The 18,818-nt window shown below is 38.0% G+C and overlaps 1 protein-coding gene across 8 annotated transcripts in view; it reads right to left on the bottom strand.

Annotated features, from left to right (window-relative positions):
* Window positions 1-18,818, bottom strand: part of nrxn2b (neurexin 2b) — an 871,341-nt gene that overhangs the window by 727,793 nt on the left and 124,730 nt on the right. For all 8 annotated transcript variants that reach the window (XM_036146226.1, XM_036146219.1, XM_036146224.1 and 5 more), the window contains exon 3: window positions 14,383-14,403. In XM_036146226.1, the coding sequence (XP_036002119.1) occupies window positions 14,383-14,403 (21 nt within the window). The remainder of the gene's footprint in view (window positions 1-14,382; window positions 14,404-18,818) is intronic.

The raw sequence follows: 18,818 nt of genomic DNA, 5'->3' as shown, positions 1-18,818 counted from the left end.
GTGGTAAACTCGCTCAGCTGACAATACAGCGATCGGATTGGCTGAGCAGCAAAAATCGAATCACGTGACTTATTGGACTGGAGCGCCACAGTTTAGATTTTTTATCGGCTATAACTTCTTAATGTGCAAGTGAAAACGTGGGAACATTGGTGTTTTGAGATCACTGCTATGTGTAGCAACTTATCCCGGTGCAAGAAAGTTGCCCCCTGACAGTTCATACGAAAAGTCACCGTACAGATTCTGGCCCACGGCCTAGATCTTTCCAAAATAGCTCTAGATCAGTCCGAAGGGATGAACATTAATTTCCAAGCGTGCCACAAATTCCGAATAGGATTTAGTTGAACGCCATTCATACACGATAACGTTATTTGACCCAAACCATTCCATTGTGCCTATGGTTGGATTTTTAAGGTCATTTTCCTGCTGGATGTTGAATCTCCATCTCAATCTCAATTCTGTCTCGAATAAGTTATTTTCTACGGTAACTCTGTATTTCAGTCCTTCCATCTGGCATCTCGGTCAATCTGTGAAAACAAAACCATCCTGCCGGATGGATGACAATATGAGCGTTTATATAGACCTGAATTTATTCAGAACCACTCTGACATGAGCAGGTATTAATTTTCCCTTAAAACACACAGAAGAAGAAGAACTTCCATCTTTGCTGAACAACAAAAAATAGCTTCTAATAAAACAGCTTCTAACTACAGTTGAGTCATGTATACTGAATAACTAATAATTTTGGGCTCTTTTAATTTTTCAAATTCAATGTTGTATCAGGAGCCCCGACAGTTTTGCTTCCAGACGTCGACACTCGGGTCAATTTGCCACATCCGGAATAACTTGATCCTGACAAGCATTTACATGCATGCTGATCAGATTATCAATCGGTATAAACCCTCCCTCTCACTCGGATTACAATTTCAATTACAATTTTATTCCCATTGAACTTAATCCGATCACAATATTCCGATTGCCGTGTTTACATGACACATTTTTGTTTCTCCTCTCTGTCTCTCTTCTCCTCCACTCTCTCTCTCTCTCTCTCATTCTCTCACTTGCTCTCCTTCCTCCTCTTCTTCTCTCTTCTCCTCCTCCACTCTTTCTCTCCTTCTCCTCCTCCTCTCACTCTCTTTCACTTTTGCATTCCAATCAGTCCTTTATTCTGATTACTTTTGTCCATGTAAACATAGCTAGTGGCTTATGATGGGGATGTTGTGTTCACTGTTTTTACAAGTCCTGCAGGAAGGCCAAAAAGTAGTTTGCTTTGTTCTCGTCTGACCATGACACATTCACACACATGTTTCTGTGTCCCCAACGTGGCTTGTGACAATTCAACAAAGTTAAAGGTAACATCATGCACCACAGTTTCTCACACTTCACCCTTCTTGCCAGGCACACAATTGTAGAACAGCCATGACACGTAAACCATGTACAAACATACACTAGTATTGTGATTTCAGTGCCTATTAAAAAGGATAGGAGTATTTTAAAAACTTGTTGTTCAATAACCTAAGCCTGTTTTAAACTTCATATCTTTCTCCCCCACACGTTTGCTATGTTCTTCAGCCATCATGATGCCGTTTATTCACTTATGTTCTCCTACAATCTCCTGAGGCTTTCACCGAATATCTAGAATTATACTGAGAATAAATTACACATAGTGGGCTATTTACCAAATGGGTGACTTAAATGCTCTTGAATTCTTTTGAATTTATGTAGGGGTAAATGCGTAAAGGGATGGAATACAAATGTGTGCTACAGTTTTATGTTTCTTATTCAAAGATGTGTCATTTTCCATTCTACTTCACATTCATGCACTACTTTGAGTTGGTTTGTCATATAGAATCCCAGTTATTTGTATATAGGTTTGCAGTTATCCGATGACTATCGTATACAAACAAAAGTTCAAGGGATGTGAATACTTTTGCCCAGAACTGTACAATCATGTACTGCACAGTTCTGGGATGTGCTGTATACCCAGAAAGTAAAAAAAAAAAAACTACACCTCTAAAGAGAAAAACCTCTTAATTCCCATTTGATCTCACTCCTGTGTTCAAAAGGCAGGATCGGTGTCAGGCTAAGGTCAAAAGTACAAGCAAAGATCCATTGAGAGGCGGAGGAGGAGGGGGGGAGAAATCAGTTTGAGTTCAAAACCACAAGTTAATATTGAGTTCATGAAGAGGACAGATCAGAGAGTATGAGCAAAAAAGGAGGAGTTCAGGGATGAACATAACAGAGTATGATTTTACTCTCAATCAGTGCACTAAAAACACAATATCAGTAGCACAACCTGACAAAAGTGCCTCCATTAGGTAATTACGATGCTGGAAAAAAATGATGTTTGCTCAATGCTGTGGTGTTTACTTTAAAAATCCATTATATAAGGTAATGAATATGCATACAGTGTGGTGGCCAGTGGGTAAGCAAGCTTGGTGTTTAGTTTGCTTTCACTGGGTCCTGCTTGCCTTTCAGTCTTTTTTTTTTTTTTTTTTTTCAAATTCAAGGATCTGTGGTAAATGGAACCAGTTAAGACAACAACAGAAGGTGTGCTTCAGAGTGTTGCACAGATTTAAAAAGCTCAAATTTATCTTGGATTGAAAGTGGTGTTTGCAGTTTACCTGTGAGGAAATATTTCGTCAGAAATAGATCCAAAATGTCTTTTTTTTTTTTTGGAGGCACTTTCTTTTCTTCCTAACAGAGAATCATGATTCTTGATCCGCTTGTGTTTAACTTTGTATTTGCATTGTATATCTAACAATTCAGAACTAAAAGAAAGAAAATGTATTTCGTAATTAGATCAACAGTGTGTGACTGGAAAGGTCAAGCACATTTTTATATATATATATAAAAAAAAATCCCCAAAAGAAGAAAGAAAAGAGATGGTTGGAGGAGCGGTGCGGGACCACTGCTGGGGCTCAGCATGGCTGCCACGTCCACCACTCTGACAACTAATTTGCCCTAACATTTCAGCAAAAAGGTCAGACAACCCTCTGGCCAAGTTTATGAATAGTGTGTTGGGGAACTGGCTGACGGAAAGGAGAAACAGGAAGAAAAAACAAAAGACAGGTAGACGCTCTCTTCATTGCTTTAGTTCAAGTAATGCTGCTCTTGTCAGTAACCAGATGGGAACCGCTGTGTATGCTCTGGATCACGAGCGGAGGTCTGACCTTCTTATTCAACCGGGCTACCCGCTTAAGGCGCTGAATTGTTCAGCATGCTTTCTCTGGTGCCGGAGAATGGTATAAAGAATTGTAACAAATTCTGCCTCCATACAAAAGCAATGCCCTGAGGCAGTTTGTGGTTATGCCTTTAGTCCGACAGGGTGTTAATGAATGTGCTTTGACACAGTTTTTCCTGTGCTCTACTTTCCTTTCCGGGATACCAAAAGAACAGCTCGATTCAGCGGCTTTACTGTGCTTAAGGTTGCGACTCTGACGGAAGAGCAAATGTGCTTCTAGAGGAGTGGGCGGCTGCTGGACTCACAGTCCTCCGACGCTGGTCCCAAGAACCAAAAATATGGACAGAAAGCATAAAAAGCTTTATTCACTGCCTGTATGAGATTGTCCAGAAAACAACCCAATCAGAGCAAGTGGGGGAAATACCTTCTATGAACTGGTACAGTATATTTAGAAATATTGGAAATCAAGATAAAAGATAAATTCATCTAGTTTGGTATAACTTGGTATATTCCTTACCAACCACCTTGACCATTCAATTTTCTGGATTCTGCTTAGATGGGAGCAACAACACTTGTTCAATTAAAGGGGCAGACTGAGCTACTTTATTATCTACGGGTCGGTCCGGCATTGATCAGCACTTCTGTTTGACAGCTTAATTTATGCCCTGTACACTATCTCCCCCTCTCTCACACACACACACACACTGGTGGACCCTGACTAAAATTACCCTTACTCTCACAACTAATGCTTTTCTCTTTCTTGTTTATTTCTAGTTAAATGTTGCTGTTTAAGGTGCAGGACGTAGAGGCTTAAGCCAGGATCAACTCCTTTTACTTTACTCAGCAGGGGAACAAGACATGACTCTGAGCATTGCTGTAAGTTAACAATCTGAAGATTCAGTCAGATGTTAGGTTTTGCCATCAGCTTGGGGCTCACTCACATCCCTGTGGTACAACCCATGCTTAAATCCACATCCAGGTAGACTCGTACCTGGCCTCTCACTGTGATACAGGAGCACACTTCTTTGCAATGATGTTAAAGGAGCCGTGATACATACTGTTGTTGGCTGTTAGAGGTGCTTAATCTAACTTTTTTGCTTAACTAAACCAGGAAGGCTGACAGTCCTGCACTGGACAGCCTTTATAGACTCTTTCACAATAAACAGGTTACTGGTTTCAGTCTGATCCAGTTCATTATTTGCTTACTGTCAATTGAAATAAATATTTTTTTTCTAGTGATTTTACTAAATGATTATAATTCTGATTTTAAGACCCAAACTCATAATGTAAGTTTGAGACCAGCTGATGTACCAAAATGTTTATTCCACTTGGTAATTTTTTGCCATTTCTTGAATATAGGATTTAAATATTCTTATACATAACATAAACAGACATGATTTTCCAGATCCACAGTATGAATCTTAAAACATATTGTTTCTGTGTTTTATACTTTTAGTCGTACACCACCATTTGAAACAGGGTCTGAAGCTTGCCTTGTGTATAAAAATCTTGTCATCCTTTATATTTTATATTGTACTTTCTGTTTTTATGTGTTAGATTAATTTAGTTCATAAAATGAAACCCTGTCCAAACCAAACATTTATTAACAATGAATCTTCCTGAGATATTTAGGCCATGTCTCTTTCCACTGAAGCATCCCGGTAGTTTGATGTCTGAACTCTTCCCCGTATTCCTCCCAGTGGTGATTTGTGTCAGTTTATTTTCAGCTTTATCTCTACATTTCTTTTCCTCTTTGCACTCATCCTCTTTGCTCTTTGACCCTCATTTTTCTCCAAACCAACCCGCAACTCCCCCCTCCCCACACGCTCACCCCCAGCCTTCACTTCCCTACTACTTCTCACTTTTCAGCCGATAACACAAGAAATAAAGCGACCCGGGGCTTTAACGCTGAGAGTGAGTGGCGTTAAAGCTCCTCCTCTTTGGCCCTCTCTGGTGACAGATAAATAAATAAGAGCTGTAGGGACTGAGGCTTTGTGGCAGATGCTGAACAAATTTATGGTGTTTCTGATAACAACTCATCATGGTGCTTGGAGCACACTGACAGTGTGAGAAGCAAATGTGAACAAAAGGGGGTGGGGGTCTGTCTGTACGGATGTAAAAAGAACAGATCAGCCTTTTTAGACGCCTATTTTGTAACTCTATCAACTATGGGTCTACACACAGGAGGTCCAGTGTAACACACTGCTTATAAATAAACCATAAAAAAGAACCACCATATAAATTTTGGGTGACTGCACTTGACCATAAATGGTTTCGCAATAGAGAAGTATTGCTTAGCAATGGCATTCAAATAAATATTTCTGGGGGAAAAAACAACTGGACTAATCAGTTAAGTTTTAAACATGTTGAACATAGACTTCAAATAGGTGTTTTTCTTTATTTTGGAAAGAAAGGCCATAATTCCCTTCAAAGTGGACATTCCTTGTATTGCGAAGCAATCCAAATATCTGAATGTAGCAGGTTCACAGTGATCTTTTTGGTGTACAAACATGTTTTTTTTTTTTTTTGGCTGTAAACAATAATAAACTGTAAATATTTTTTCAATTTTAATTTTTCCATTCAGTTGAAGGTGGCATAAAAAACGTACGATGTGGCATGTTTTTAATCAAACTTAAATAAAACCCGATACTCCTTTTACATTTGTTCATTGTCTTTTGCGAACTGCTTGTCTCCTTTCTAATCAAAAAACAAACTGTTTTGGTGAATTAAAATAGTTTTAAATCTAAATCTGCCAGTGGTTTTGGCAGAAGAAAAATAAATCTCATTGGAAAAGCTTGTAAAGAATTAATGTCAAGTTTGGAAAATGGCAATGTCCTGCCAAGACCCTGCAAAGTTGGTCAATTGTTTGATAAATTACATTCTTCCTCGGGTCAAGCTGACTGTTAGAGAATTGTTTGTCTAATGGTTTCTTCAAACAAATAGCTAACTTGGCTTCTCTCCCTCTCAACACTAAAATATCCCAAAACAAGACCATGTCGAGTGGTACACAACAGGGTCCATCCGTACCCTTAAACTTTAGGTAATCTGACAAATTCCTTGAGCTGCATGTACAACATCTAATAAAATAGTATAATCCTCAGATTACTATTGATATTTTAATGATGAAATATACAAGACTGTTTTAGCTGTAAGCTTAACCTTCCAGAGATAACTCATCTAATACACAACCTATTACAACACAGGGTCAGTTGTCTGTGTCCAAGAATCCAATCCAATAATGATCTTAGTATTGCGTCAGATAACAATATTCAATCAATTTGGTTCCATTTCTACTTTGAAGCAGCCCGACACAAACAATATAAACCCTTTGGTCTTTGAACAGGACTAAGACAGTAACAGAGTACCAGTCAATATTCAACGCAAGAGCTGGTTGAGTGCATCCTAAGCCTGTGTTGACCTCAACAATAATTTCCCCATGGTAAAACATGGTGACAATAAAAGATTGTTGAGTAGCACTAAGAAAACATTACAAATGCAATGTAACATCCCACATGCATTTCATTTTCATCGCCTTGTAAAAAAAGACCTAATTATTTAACTATCACGCTTTCCGGATGGAAAGGAGCAAAAAATGATTACAATGTTGGAGACAATGTCAAATCCCAGCACATTGATCTACATCGTTACATGCAATTTTTCTTCTTAGTGCCATAAGTAGACTGTCAATACAAATTTTAGGTTGGTAAATTATTGCAAGAAGGAACACACATTCAGATGAAGACAAGAGGGGAAAAGTTTCACAATTAATTTGGGCTCTTATCAGAACATCTTCCTAAGAACTGAGAGTGCAACATTGAAAATGACAGATCATAAGGAACTGAAATATCTCGTCACCAAGACACACTTTGACGACAAACTTTCAGAGCAGCAAAAGTATCATTCGTGAGAAACACATCTGTATTAACTGCATTTAGTTGGAGAGATAAAAAAGGGAATAGTAACTACCTCCCGTAACCTTTTCTATTAGTTGTCCAAATTAATTGAAATTTGAATGGACTGCAAATGGGTTTGCCAGAAGGCAATTCCCCATATTCTATCCTACCATGGCTTCACTTTGTTTTCAGTTTCATTACACCTAAGTCCAATTATAGAGTTGTTTAAAATGTATTATTTTATTCTACCATGAGTTTCATACAATTTACAGAAAGAAGAAAACAAAAAACATGGAGTATTGCATTTACACTAAGTGTTTCAGTCCTTGCAACAATGACGCTTTGATTTGAACTCAGGGCCCTTCCTTTGTCTTTTGATACCTGCCAAGATGCTTGTATGCCTTGGTTAGACTCCGTTTGTGGCAAATCAATCTGACCGGACATCAAGCAAAGCTGCAAGACACAGCATTTGTGCAATGTCTGCTGTAATGAATTTTCCAAAGAGCAGCGTGGTCTAAATTACTCTAAAATGAAAGAAACACAACCAGGATTCCTGCCATATCTGTTCACCTAGTGGCAAAACAACTCAGGGAGAAGGCCCTTGTGGGAGAGGGGACCAAGAACTTGATGATCACTCTTCCTGAATTAAACAGATGACTTCAATGTTCCTTAATGCTCACGATAAGCTTGCATCAAATGTTTACCTTCTGGCATGCCAATGACTCAACACACTGATGAAACACATCCTAGTTGTGGCTTGATGACAACTATATAAATGTCCTAAAAGGGCCCTGTCAGACATCTCTGGAGATACCAGAAAATGGTTGCCCACTGATATTCCCCATCCAACTTGACTAATTCTCAGACAATTTCCTAAGAATTGCAGAAAACCTCCCAGTCAGATCCCTGAAGAGCTCTGCAACAAACCCCCAGGAGTTGAGGCTGTCATCGCAACACATGCATAAGGAACACTTAAACAGATTGAACACCTTGTAGTCTGTAAATTCACCAAATAGACACATTCAGTTTTTACTTTGCTGCTACGGGATACTGAGCGTAGACTAAGGAGAAGAAAAATTGAAATGATTATAACATCAGGGTTCACCATTACTGTAAGAGTCTCTCGATATGTTAAGTGAAACTGATTAAGGATGCAAAGGGAAAAGAAAGTGCTGCAATCATTATAGTGCCCTCATAATTCCTATTCCTTTGAGTCTGGTTCCATATTAATAGTATAGTTCTCTCAGGTTAATCACCTTTGAGTTTTTATTGGAAGCGCTCTCTGTTAATCAGTAAATGGTTTTAATATGTTAACAAGCATTCAGTTATTAAACAAAGTATTTTCTTTGTTTGCTTTTAGGTGTATTCTAAAAGTTTATCAACTGAATAACGCTACAGTGCAGGGGAAACCATTTATAAAAGGACATGTCGTTATGCTAAGTACACATGGTGGGCACCAGCCCATAAACCTCTGTTCAGCTCTAATTCATTAAAGCTTCATTACCCTGTCCACACCACAGCCTTAACAGGAAAAAAAAAAGAGAAGCTCAGCAATATGCCTCTTAGCCCAGCCTAAAAGTGTATCTCACTACAGAGGAATAAAGAGGATGAAGGTAACATACTGTATGGAAGGAAGTGTATAAGAACTGCTACAAGCCAGAAGATTTTGAGCAGTCAAAAGGATAAAAGAGAAGGGGAAACACATCGTAAAATGGGTGAGAGGAGGGACAAAAGTAGAAATGAAACCTGACTGACAGATGCGGGCTTAAAAAACAGGCAGAAATTAGTATGACTTTATTCCTGACTGGAGTCAGTGAACAAAAACCAACAGGATCAGATCACATTTCAGATAAGAAGAGAAATGTCAAGTTTATATGAATATTTAAATATTACAAACAACTCTACTTTGGAAAGAAATTGTAAAGAAGCACAGCATTAAATATGCTTAGTTTTCATGATTTCTACAATTTTTCCTCATATTTTCAGGCTTAGAGTCAGGCTAACAGCTACTCAGAGCAAGGCTCATTTTGAAAGTTTTTGCAACTCAAATGCAAAACAGAAAATTTGTTTAGGAAACAACTATTGTCTGTGTTTTTACCACTTACTATAAGACAAATGTTTATTTAAAAAGATATTTTCTTGATCAAATAAATCTCCTTGTTTCTGTTGACAGTTAGAAACATAGCCTTGCAAACCTCAGTTATGCTAAAGTCCAAATGTTAGCATTGCAACTGTAATATTTGATGTGTATGAGCCAGATTGTGCAGCGAGAAAAACCTGTAGTTGTGTAAGCAAATGTCTAATGCTAATTTTCATTTAGCGAGACTTAACAATACACACGATTTTGTCACATAAACAATTTTAAGAATAAGCAGTATTCCAGTTATGGGGTTTTTATGATAATTTTGTCATCAGCCATTTGGTAGTGGTATTTGGTTTAGATCTGACTTCTTTGAATCAGACATTGGATGAGGAAACCACAGTTTCCATAGGTGTTCCTAATGCTACAAAGAGCAGGGAAATTGCCCTTTTTGGTTTTCAACAAAAAAGTTAAGTTTTACAGATCACTAAATAAGTTTTAACAACTCAATAAAATCAACCATTTCATGTTTTACTATACTAAAGACACTGCTGCTCAAGAGTTTGGGTCACCCAAAAATTATTGTGTTATTCCAAGAAAACTCACATTTTGTTAAATGAGTTGCAAGTTGAATAGAAAATATAAATGCATTGACATGGTTAAAATCATTTATACATAAAATAATAATTTCTGTCCTTCAAACTTTTTTTTCATTAATATATATATATAAACTTCTGAGCCGTAGTTTATATTGGATAGTGAACAACTGATGAACAAATGCTTTAAGAACCATCATTAAAATCTACAATAAAGCCCTTCAGCCACCATCATTAAAATCACACTCTAGGTGTGATAGAATAGTAGAATAAAGCTAGGATAAAACTGATAAAGAACATAGAATAAATTAGACTCATAAATGTAATTTGTACATTGATAAAACTGCTGATCGGTGTTTTAGGTTTTGAACTACAAATTAAAGTTGCAAATAAGATGGAAAGTTCAGTGTCAGTCAACCATGGTGTACGGCATTATTTCCTTGCAGAGTCTCTTTCACCATTAATCTTTCCAACCAGGTGTCTAAACTTGATTCACTAGAATGCTGTTAAAGTGACAGCGGCGTCTTCAATGCTAAATGAGCTGAACAAAGTCTTGCAACTACAAACTGTATAGTGCCTTGCCAGACACTTCCTTGACAAGAGGAATGTATTGATGTTTTAATGTGGCAACAGCTCTTGATCTTTCTAAATGGCAGGAGAGAGAATAGCCCACCACCTGCGCTGCCACTGGAACATCTGGACGTTTTCCAAAAAGGCTGACCATTTCTTTACTCCAGAATCAGTTATGACAAAGAAAAACAGCTAGAAAAAAAGGACTGTGTGCGTGTTGGAATTAGTATCTGGCATGGGTGGACTTTGTCTCCTCTGGGAGCTGAGAAAGCTTAATCTCAATCCAACATCTGGCAGCAACAGGGTACACAAAGGAAACATCCCACTGTCTACGCAGTGTGAGCAATTTGGGAACTGCAAAGAGAGATGCAATTTCATCCCCACTCTGATTGGTCCGTCTTCCTTTAACAACGTCACAGTGTGTATCTGTAATCCAGTCTTTTCAGTTTCGTATGTCGAAAACTTTATCTTCTTAAAACTGATTGCTTTGTTTGAACACGACTAATCTTCCTGGAATGACATAAAACATGGAGAGGCTAACATCGCTGAATTAAAATGTGCACAAATAGAATTTCTTTGGCATCCCATTATTCCAATATGCTACATAGGACAGAAAGCCTCGCGGTTTTATATCTGTGTCCATTGTCCAAGTGTCTGGTTATCTTATTTCAGGTTAGATTAAGCCAAATCTTTCCTGTTACACAGGTCGGTGCTGTTTCCAAAAAAATATCGCCATACACAACATTCCTCAAGACGCTTAGTGCCCAGCATGCCAACAAGAATTAAGGGAAACCATCTGATCACGCTCTGGTTTTGCTCACCGCCCCTTCAGTGCAGAGAAAGCCGTCAAAATAGATGTTACCATCCCTATTAGGGGATGTACAGGCAGGAACCCTGAGTGGGAACAGGAAGAGTGAGCCAGGAGTCTCTAGCTCCGTTAACTGGCTAAAAAATGTGCTATGCCACCTATTTTCTAACCATAATGTAATTTATGCAATACAATAATAACAAACTACAACAGGTTTAACTTGAAAGCAACTGGACCATTGCTTTTTTTTTTTTTAGAAATAGGTTTTGACACCTATTAAGGAGTCTGTCACATCTGGAGGCTCACAGATGAGAACCTGGTATTTAGAAGCTACTGTTTTTAAGCACCTGGAGGTCCATTCTCCTACAAGCATAGATGCAAATAAACTACCCCCCCAACCTAAATCGATCCCGTGGGTCATCAGACTCTATTGTTCAGTGAGACTTGTTTATTTGGTCACCTGAATCCTGATGAGGCTGCTGATGTAATGTCTTTAAAAAGAGTTTCAATGCAAAAGTTGCATCGATTTAAGCCTGTTGTAGTTGCTGTGACCCGGATAACTGAGAATCTGCAACAGGCAATAATAACTAAATTTGCCAGTTCATAGGGTAAAGACTGATTTCTTTCATTAATGCCTGTGAAATAAATATGAAATTTTCTAGCATTCAAGTAAAGCTGTGCACTACATAAACTTGAAGCTGACAGCTGTGTAATGGTTACACGTGTATGTGCATTAGTTTTTATAGAGGAAAAAAAATCTAGGTTACTACAAGACTGATATCACAGTAAATGACTACATTTAATATCTTCTTTACACACACACACACACACACACACACACACACACACACACACACACACACACACACACACACACACACACACACACACAGGAAATCTAAAAATCTTTGCCTATTGTTCTGGTTTATTTATCTTGGCCAAATAAGAACAAATTTAATAATCTGGTTTGCATGATCCAAAGTAATCTCTTGAATCTACAGGCTCCACTTAAATCTATAATCCAATATCTCTGCAACATCCACCTCTGTCTGTTGTTCTGCTGAAAAAAACAGTTATTCTCTCCCCCAGAGGAAGATTAAGTTGGAGGTCCGCGTGGCTCAGAGAGAAAAGATCATTAGCCTTGACCAGATTGATTAGGATCAGTGTGGGCAGCTCAGGACATTGTTCACTCAAACCCAGCGGCTGGTCCATCATCTTGTCCCTTTACCCAGAAGAATTGTTTTCCTCTTATCCGTTGTTTTGCTCATGGACTAAACCGCACCGACTCACTGGAGACAAAGAGTGTCCACTTTCATTGAATTATTGTCTTCTAACAATAACCTACCTACTTTGAATCAGATGACTACTGAAAAAGGGGTGGACATTTATGCCCCACAACACAAAAACATTACCAGTTTTCCACTTTTCTATTGCAACATGGCCTACTCTGTTAATGTGTTGCAATTCTATGACAAATGTACCCAACTAGACACTATATTTCTGCCTCATTGTCATAAGGTAGTAAAACCACAACTGTACTGTCAATACCAAAATTTGAGTTTGTATCTTTTTAACCAAACGAAAGAAACACAAAGCAATGACAAAAATGGTGCTTACAAAATTAGACTTTGTCGATACATGGAAAGCAGTCTTCCAGGTAAAGCACATTTTAATTGCCTGTTTAGCAGTGAAAAATCAAAGGATTGCAAGCTTTCTACTAAAACCAGCTCCATATCACAATCAACTCTGAATCTACAGTGGAGGAGCAAAGGCCATCATCCACCTCGCCTGCCACTTCTGGCCTTTTGCATTCACCTTGCATCATCGGCCTCTGCCAGTCTTTGAAGCGGCAGCCACCAAACCCAATTAGAACCAGCACAGTCTCAAGTAAGCCCTAAAAATAGACGGAGAAACACTCCTGGGTCTAATCTTAGAAACAGTAGGTTCAAAAACCTCATCTGAAGAAATGTTGTCCAACAACACATTTTCTACTTTTTAAGAAACATTTTACCTTTGGAGTAAACAAATGAAAACTGGCTAAAATATTAGCATGTAGAAAACTAGAATACATTAGTTAATTTGCTCAGTAAATATACGTTTGCACAATCGACTCCAAGTTTTTACAACATTCACCAGAAACTAATTGCCTTTTTCATCTTTAATGATACTCCTGGTGCAAAAGCAAATCTAGAAAACTGCACAAGCAACAATGGAAACCTGCCTAGCTACTGTCTTGTTGACGGGCTCCTTATAACTTTAAGCGACCTGTACATTTTAAGGAAGCAAATTTGGTTTTAAAAACTTAAGATATGTAACTTGCACACAGACTTTGTGTGACATTACAATCTACAGCAGTCAGGATTGGATTTGTCGCTGTCCCTAAGTGAGGCTATGAGAGTGGCAACTCGCATAGCACTAAAAAAAAGTCCAATACTTTTTATCTAGATAAAACCTTCAGATTTAGACCTTCATAGGTTCCCCGACCGCGGTGAAGACATATGATTCAGTGACTAAAGTTCATTTTAATATTGCTGTTGGATCCCTCATCTTAGTATAAAAGCAAAGCAACTCGACACCAGTTCAGACCCTAAATAACCGACACCCGCATTCACTTAAATAGTTGAGGCTCTCCAGCTGCAGAGGTGAAACAGGCAAGTGTCTGCAGACATACAAGTGAAGACTGATCCATCCATTAATTCTCTTCTACCCAGCTCAGGCTTAGCGCCTGGCCTAAGGGCTTATGACATCCCTCAGGGGCCCCGACTAAAAGCATTTGTTCACCTCTGAGGGTAGAGAATAAAGGAGGAAAAGTAAAAGGAGGTGATCTCTTGATCACAAGTTTTCTCGTTATTTTTGATGAAACACACTGCTGACTGGTACAGTACGCCGATTCAAGTCACCAAGTCACGCTGACCACTCCTGTGCGGAAGCAATATACATCTGCATGCAATTTACAAACAAGGGGATAATTTCTCTGTAAAAAGAATCACAACCAAAAAAAGTGAAAATAAAGAACCAGATAATAAAAAACACTAGATAAAAGGGATAGTTATGATTGTAAATGCACCCCCTTTTATCTCAGTCAGTAACTTGAATTTAGGCCCCCTGGAAGTCATTTCAAACCGCAGTCCAAACTGACAATGCTCATCTGCAGAGGGACGGCACACATCATTAACAAGCGACCAGCATCAGCAGCCATGAGAGCAGTAGGGAATGCCGTCAGACTGCCTGAAGAGAAAAACCCCTAGTCTTACCTTCAACAGCATACTCTTCAGCTTTAGGATCCAAAGGAATTGCATGAAAAGGGAAGAGAAAAGACAGAAAACGGGTTAAAAGCTGCTTTTGCTTTAGATAAACCTCTTCCAAAATCATTACAGTTTTTAAGAAATATCCAGTACATCACCATCAACCAACTCTAACCACAGTCATTCCCAATATGAACTGGAATGGGCCTACTTCTCATACACATCCCATAGTGTTATTAAAGAAAGCCTGTGTAACACAGACCGGTACACAACAGCTCTATAGTTAGTTAATAAAGCTATCGCTCAGCAGCAGAAAATGAAAGCCGCCTTCCACACTAAAAGGCCAATGTTTGAAGATAAGGACCAAAAAAATGTAATTTGACAATGTGTCCCTGTGGAGATTTTGCCATTTTTATCTGCCACCACTGTGTGTGTGTGTGTGTGTGTGTGTGTGTGTGTGTGTGTGTGTGTGTGTGTGTGTGTGTGTGTGTGTGTGTGTGTAATGAAACACTGTTGATCCAGCTCTATACTGCACTGACTACGTGTCTTTCAGTCCGAATGTACATGCGACTGGCAGAAGCCGCATGTCCTTAACCTAGTCTGCAAGCTGAATTCTCGCGATGTTTATGTTCACAAATACACACAAATTCCTCTTGTACAGCTCCGGCCTCAACCGTTTTTCTTCCTGTTCCTTTTGAAAAAAGAACAGGAAGAAGAACCTTGACTAGCTTACCTTATTGTGGTTTCTCATAAGGCCTGCTGTGTTTGTTTTAATTTGATGCCGTGATTGGTTAAAACAAATCTTTTATAAGTGGGCATTAGGTGTCGCTTCGCCCAATCAGGTTGGAGAGTTCTGCTGATTGGATTCAATGGAAGCTGTCCCAGACTGGTAATGTGCAGAACATAGAGTTCCACCTGGCTGGATAGGACATGCTAACCTGGCTGGTTGTGTCACAGCATCGCAAATTGGAAAACTGAAAAATAAATTTAAATATTTTAAAGATAATCATGTGTTGAGGTGAATGGAGCATTCCACATGCTTTAACATTAAGGTACAGCCATTAAATAAAACTTCAATAAGTCCCTCTAGAAGCTGTGTGGCTGAAAAGTAAGTCAATCAAATCAGCCATAACGACAGTAGTTCCAGTCCCTAAACACCTCCTAGAGTCTTGTCTAAACTTATAACTAGAGGAATTTTGTAAAAAAGGAATTTTGTAAAAAATGCCCGACTGAAAGCATATTCATTACTTAGTAATCTTTGCTATGAATATTGAGCTAACAAGAGCCTGACAGTCTGTGCATCAAGAGAGGAGGAACTCAAAGCCAAATTGGATAAAGTAACTGTCAGAAAAAGCTGTAGGTATAATTTAAGGAAGTTGCCTCAAAAATCTGTGTATTGAGTAAATGTGTTGGAAAGTAAAATATACACATTCTTTAGAAAATCAATAATTAAATGTTGAAAAAAAAGTACATGATCATAAAAGCCTAATGTATCAAATATGATGCAAAAACAAAGAGAAAAGCCTGTCCATCCTCCATTCATCTATTGAGTATACCTACTTATTCTTATATTTAAGAAAAATGCTTTAAAGGCATCAATAAACTGTTCATTTAAAAAAAAAATAACATTTTTCGGACAGTTATTGTCACCTAAGATCAGGGTTTAGCCTGCAAAGGGATTGTGGTTTAGCATGATATGAGCAAATAGTATTCATATATTCAGGAGCCATGACTTTACTCATCTCCAATCAATGTGCATCATCCTCATGTTGCTCTCTCTATCTTCCCCTTCAGAGAGGGAGAGAGAGAATTCTTTTTTAGTGGTTGCACACCAAGACTCACTTTACTTACTATGCAACTTATCATAAAGTCCCCATATCCTACTTTTCTAATATGTTGTCATTCTCATTGTGTCAAATGCTGATGCTGTTTTTCCCAAAGATAGAGGATTATTTGACATAAAGAACTGGCTGTAGCAATAGTCACTTCCTACTGCATACAGAGTAAGCAGGATTTTGGAATATTTGGCACATAAATAAGTTGTAGAGAAAGTCAAATGTATTAAAAGCAATGCTAAGTTTAACATAGCAGGTAAGATGAGCAAGGTTTTCTAAGCGATGTACAACAAAATAGTTGAAAATACATAATACAGGTAAGGTTAACCCATTGCATTGTCTGCAGATAGAGAATACCAATTTATGATTGATGATAAACCAATGAATCAATCTGATCATTTCTAGGTTGATTCTAACTTGTCAATTTAAATTTAAGCTGCCATGGATTCAGAGTGCAAACGCTGCAGAGAGGACTTTGCTCTCAGCAACTTAGCAGGAGATACTCACTATTTGTAGCTTTGTTGTTTTTTATCCAGTTTGTTTTCCTGTTGCCTTTACAACCCATTGGCTTTATCAAAAGGGCCTTTTTTATTAGAGTGTATTTCACATAGCCACAGGCTTTCAACTCCAGCGGGATTGTAGTCTTGTCAGAATAGTTTGTGATTCCCATCTGAATGTGGAGAAAAATGTGTGCTTTTGCACAGGTGCTAAAGTCAGACCATTAGCCAAGGCCAAACACATTGTCTTTGATCAAAACAATACCAACAGTTCAGCACTCTAAATGAGCAGGTTCCTCCAGCCATTTTTCACTGTATTATTATATTTCCGTTGGCACCAGTGCATTTGATTTAAAACAGCTATTTCCATGCTCAGTCGAATCCAACTTTATTTGTAGGGCACTTATAAGCGCCACAGCAGACCAAAGTGCTGTACAGAGTAAAATAATATAAGCTAATATATGGAATATTTATATTTTTCTCTCAAATGTAAAGCACTGGCTGGGGAGAGGAAACTTGATGAGAGACAACAGAGAGTGTGAACCTGGCTGGGAAAAGCTACCGAACATCTGGAAGTTTAAACGATTAGAAACTTTGTTGTGATCAGTTTTATTTTGTAGTTTGAACATTGTTTTTTGGTTATGATTTGTCGACTTGAACTGGTTTATTCATTGCTTGTAAGTAATTGCCCCCAAATTACCTTTAGACTCGTCCTTGCGTATATATTCCCGTTTTATCTTTATTAGATCAGATCAGTTATGTTTGTTATCCTCAGCTATGTCAGGTTTAGTCAGCTTCGTTTTATTTTGAGCCATTTTTACAGATTTTCGGATTCTTTATTTTTCATTGATTTTGTTAAATATTTTTGAAAGAAAATACAGTAAGAATATCTTGCCATACTATTGTGTGCCTTGCTGGTTGGTCCCTGACAACACACATTTAAGCTAATAAAGAAATAGCGAACCCATAAGTAAAAACATTAACTTTCCACTGAAATAGACCAAAGGGGGGAAAACACACAGTATACCAAATTAATCATAAGCACTGCGATAGTGCCCAAAAAGAGGAGAACTAATATAAGGACAACAGTAACATATTATTTCAACTGAATTCAGATGGAAGCAGAGAGAAGGCTGAGTTTCTTCAACCATAAATCCCAAAGAGCTTTGAAAGCAACATAGAGACTTTTCATTCCTAATCCTCCCACAAGGCTAACTAGTGGATTTACTAAGGGGAAGACAGCTCACATGCATTCAAATTCAACATCCCTATTTGCCCATTCTCTTGTTTATCTGCTCATTTAGAAGACAGCACAACTATCCTGTCATAGAACAAAAAATAAAGGCAAACAATAACAGTATTCATGAGTGATAGGAGTACACTTAAGATAATATAACATTTGGGGTCACATGGGACAAATGGGCTTCTTCTTGACAATGCCAAGTCTCTAGAAACTACATAGGAAAGTTGCTGTTGTGTTTTTATTTTTTTTTAATTTCATATAGAATGTGCATGGCATCCCATCATTACCTTAAGAGCCAAGGCTCTAACTGGGTGGAACATCATGGAGTTTGCATTCCTGTGTTTAAACCTTTGCCATACAGAATGTGGGTTAGGTCAAAAGCTGACACTACATCACAAGAATACAATTAATCCAACACAATTCGGAACTCTAATTATAGGTAGATAGCACACCCATATGTAGATTTTTTTTTTTACATTCCAACCTCTCAAACACCAAGGGCTAGATACATTAAAAAGTTTTTTTTTTTTCAAAACATTATCAAGTCTCAAGTCTTTGAAGGCCAAGTCAAGTCTAAAGTGTTTGATTACAATAGCATTTTATTTTCCATTAAATATAGGCCATCGATTCTACCTATAGCGTTTTATTGCTGTAGATAATTGAAACCCTGTGCTGTTTTTTTCCATTGTGCTTCACTTAACATAAATAGTTATCAATTATCTATGTATTACTTAAGACTCAACTCCAGTTCCAATTTAGTAAAATGTTAAAGATATATTTGTTTTGGTACAGCTGTATATGTGTTGTTGAATTTGCTAACATTTTTGGCCTATATTTGGCCTTTGAAAATCATGTAATTCTAAAATTATA

Source organism: Fundulus heteroclitus, chromosome 14, assembly GCF_011125445.2.
Source record: "Fundulus heteroclitus isolate FHET01 chromosome 14, MU-UCD_Fhet_4.1, whole genome shotgun sequence".
Taxonomy (NCBI): Eukaryota; Metazoa; Chordata; class Actinopteri; order Cyprinodontiformes; family Fundulidae; genus Fundulus; species Fundulus heteroclitus.
Note: the sequence above shows the minus strand (reverse complement) of the source record. Positions and strands in the feature narration are given on the sequence as shown.